Here is a 3,713-nt window from a genome sequence, read left to right as displayed (position 1 = left end):
AAGACACAACAAATTAAAAAGTCTTAAACTAAGATAAATTGAATAAAATTATCAACTCAAGAACTAAGCTTTGAGAAATGAATATAAAAATATATATATACTATTTAAATAGAATCCGTCATATTATATAAGATTATATTTTCAATTTGTATTTACAAAAGTAACATAAAATATCTATACATGATTTATGTTCACGAAAAAGAATGTCTTAGAGGGTTTTTTTTTTCATGATTAAGTCAATTAATATATTGTCTTTCTCTTATACTCACAAATTTGACTAGTATCTTGGGTTAAAAATTGATAAACCAAACCTTTTCCTTTCTTTTTGATTTCCATACTTGTAACATTAATATTAATAATAGATTAAATTTCGTAGAAATTTTTTCCATCATTGTAATTGGGATCTAATATATATTAGTAAGTACATTTTCTTATTAGAGAACAAAAGAAATTGAAAAAACAAAATCAGAGAAGGGAGGCACACATAAAAAGTATAAAAATTGTGATAAATTTTCTTTTAGTAGTTTGTGATAAAATATTAAATTATAAAAATATTTACGAGAGAAAGTAAAAGGGTGTGTATTATTGATTTAGACCAAGACAAATTCATTTGTCTTTAGCTTACATAAGAAGGCTCATTAATACATCCATCAAAAAATTCATAACATGACATCCTGTTTTGTGAGACAGCCGCCCGTTTTCTAAAACAGTGGACCATGTTTAGACTTTTCTTAATGACTAAGGAAAAAAGTGGGGATTTTCATTCCATCTTCTATAACCTACTAGAGCCCTCGAGGACCGAACTTTTCTGAAGAATCCAAAGCCAGCGAAGAGAGAATAAGCATACCCAGCTAGGCTTACGGCAAAAGGCCAGATATATTCTCATCACTACTATTACATCTTTCACATCTTTGAGAGAGATCTAGAGAGAGGGAGAGGACTGATCAGATGGGTAAGGCACGTGCAATTGGCGTTGGCATGGACAATTCAGCAAACAGCAAATCAGCCCTGAGATGGGCTGTTGATAATCTGATTGATGCTGAAGATTGCCTCATCTTAATCTACGTCCAGTCCCCCAAATCTGATCATCCCAAGAAGCAACTTTTTGAAGACACTGGATCTCGTAAGAGTAATTTCTTTTTATCAATCAGCAACAAACCAATATACTTTAGCACTAAATATTGAGTCTAACAACTCTCTGTTTTCCTTTTTCTTCTTTCGATCGTTTCGTGATTTGGTGAATTTCAGCTTTAGTTCCTCTGGAGGAATTCAGAGATATTAACCTGTCAAAGCAGTATGGGTTAAACCCAGATCCAGAAGTTCTTGATATACTTGACACAGTTGCAAGGAGCAAAGGGGCTAAGGTGGTGGCAAAGGTCTACTGGGGAGATCCAAGGGAGAAGTTGTGTGATGCTGTGGATGACCTCAAGCTTGATTGTCTAGTTCTTGGAAGCAGAGGTTTAGGTGTTCTCAGAAGGTCTTAACACTTCGCATTCATACTTTTTCCTTTCCTAATGATACTTACTCCTCACACATCAATCTACTTAGCTACTATTAGATGAAAAATTACTAGCAGTTTCTACTGGTACATATTCTTCTGATCCCAAAACACAGAATAATTCATTAATTTAATTGACCAATAATCTTAGTTTTTCTGAAGAGATCCGTCTAGTTACATGAATTGTTTACACCACCCGAGGAAGCAGCATATACAATGGTAATTAAAGATTCTCTGATTGCTATATTTATTACATGGGAAAATAACTGGTGATTATACAATTACAGGATTCTGCTAGGGAGTGTAAGCAACTATGTGATGGTACATGCCTCATGTCCAGTTACAGTTGTGAAGGGGACGCCAGCTACCAAACCCTAGTAGACTCAAAGGAGAAAAGGAAAGCAACCTGCTGTGGAGAATTTGTGGGATGAAACTGTCTGCATCAGTTATCACATGCGTCTACTATGTGTGGAATATGATTCGGATTTTATGCTGTTTTGAACTTTATTCATGTTATTAATTAATTCTGTCTTTACATTATGGGTCGTGTTGTAGACAATTTGCAACGTTAAAAACAAAAATGAAGTTCTCAAATCAATGCAGGTTTTGAAGCATGTAAATCAGCAGAACTGATGTTAGTGAATTGTTTCTCATGGCTTTACAGTAGAGGAAAGAAGGTTTGGGTTGGAGAGGACGTACAGACAAGAACTCTTTATCTTTACAGTGGATTTTCAAAGAGAGATATGGATTCCTCAAAATAAATAATACAAGCAAATGGAAAAAATTAAGATTAGAAGTGAAAAAAGATGAGGAGATATGGTGGCAGTAGATTACGGAGAGGTGAATAGTTTTCAATTTCTCTCGGGTTGAAAATGCGGGCTGCTAAGTTGGCAGGGCTTATAACTTGTGCTTTGAAATTGTAACAAGGAACCTTCAAATTCATTCCCTTATAAGTAGGCCATGAAGAAAGGATTTGTGTGGAATATCATAAGGCCTTCCAATAGCCAATCCTCTGTTTTAAGGATCTTAATTTGTGTTTAAGTCTAAGCTTCACATACTAGTCCAATGAACCCATCTTTCTAACGTATTAATGGTTGATTGACTAGTGCTCTCCCATGTCTCTATGGTTGTGAAAAAATATAAGAAAGGACCACAATAAAAATAAAATAAAAAGGAAAACAAAAAAGGACCTTCAAACATTGTAGTCACCAATTAACTTCAAGCAATCCTTGAACTTACATGTAAGAACAAATTTTAGTGATCACATTTGTTAAACTCTTCACTACAGTTATCTCTTTGCTAGTATCTATGAGATTAAGGGCATAAGCAATTCATTAAAATCATCACTAGCATATCTCGAAGGTCATTTAATTTGCCTCTTCATTCTATACATAGCCCAATTATATTGTTTCCTATGACATATTTTCTATCATCAAAATATTTCACCTTTTCCCCATTTGGATTTTCTAAAAGCTTCATTTTGTGATTTCTTAAGTTTTAGGTTCAAATTTCACCTTTTCTATTACATTACAATTGTTTTCTATATCAAATTGCTCCTTTTTAGGACTCAGCATTACAAAATCATCAAATGTCACATTTCTACTAATAAGAAATTTGGATTGGAGGATTTTGAGCTTGGGCACCACAACATGTATCTTTTTACAACATCTACATACTCTTAAAAATACACTCTTGTCCTTGTTTAATTACTTTTATTCATATGAGTATAAATAAGACAACAAAAAAATCTTAAATGTATATAATTAATAGTGAAACCATACCATACTTATTCAAGAACCCTACAATTAATAGATATTGAGGAAAAACTATTCACAAGATAACAAAGTATATTAATCATATTAACCCAAAATTCCTTTAGTATATTAGCACATGTGTCTCAATTTTGCAAATAAATAACACATTTGAAAAATCTCATGATATTAAATTTATTTTAAAAAAAGTTACCAAAATATTTCTTAAATTTTTAGTAGTTTAATAGAGATATAAAATTTTGAAAATACTTTCCAAAATAGATTGTTTAGCTTCTTTTAAGGAAATAAACATTTTTGAAATTTTTTTAATACAAAATATTTTATCCATTAAGGAAAGGTTATGTTTTTGGTGGTATTTAATGGAATAAATTATTATAAAGTTTTCATGTCTAAGAATATTTATTAAATTGGAAAAAGTTATGGGGAACTTTGGATCACTCTAC

The 3,713-nt window shown here is 31.9% G+C and overlaps 1 protein-coding gene across 1 annotated transcript; it reads left to right on the top strand.

Moving 5' to 3' along the window:
* Nucleotides 1-757: 757 nt before the first annotated feature.
* LOC117912095 (universal stress protein PHOS32-like) lies at nt 758-2,118 on the top strand. Its single transcript, XM_034826561.1, has 3 exons — nt 758-1,123; nt 1,249-1,477; nt 1,786-2,118. The coding sequence occupies exons 1-3, from the start codon at nt 949-951 to the stop codon at nt 1,874-1,876; spliced, it is 495 nt and encodes a 164-aa protein (XP_034682452.1). The 5' UTR covers nt 758-948; the 3' UTR covers nt 1,877-2,118.
* Nucleotides 2,119-3,713: the final 1,595 nt, after the last annotated feature.

Source organism: Vitis riparia, chromosome 4 (assembly GCF_004353265.1).
Source record: "Vitis riparia cultivar Riparia Gloire de Montpellier isolate 1030 chromosome 4, EGFV_Vit.rip_1.0, whole genome shotgun sequence".
Classification (NCBI taxonomy): domain Eukaryota; kingdom Viridiplantae; phylum Streptophyta; class Magnoliopsida; order Vitales; family Vitaceae; genus Vitis; species Vitis riparia.
Note: the sequence above shows the minus strand (reverse complement) of the source record. Positions and strands in the feature narration are given on the sequence as shown.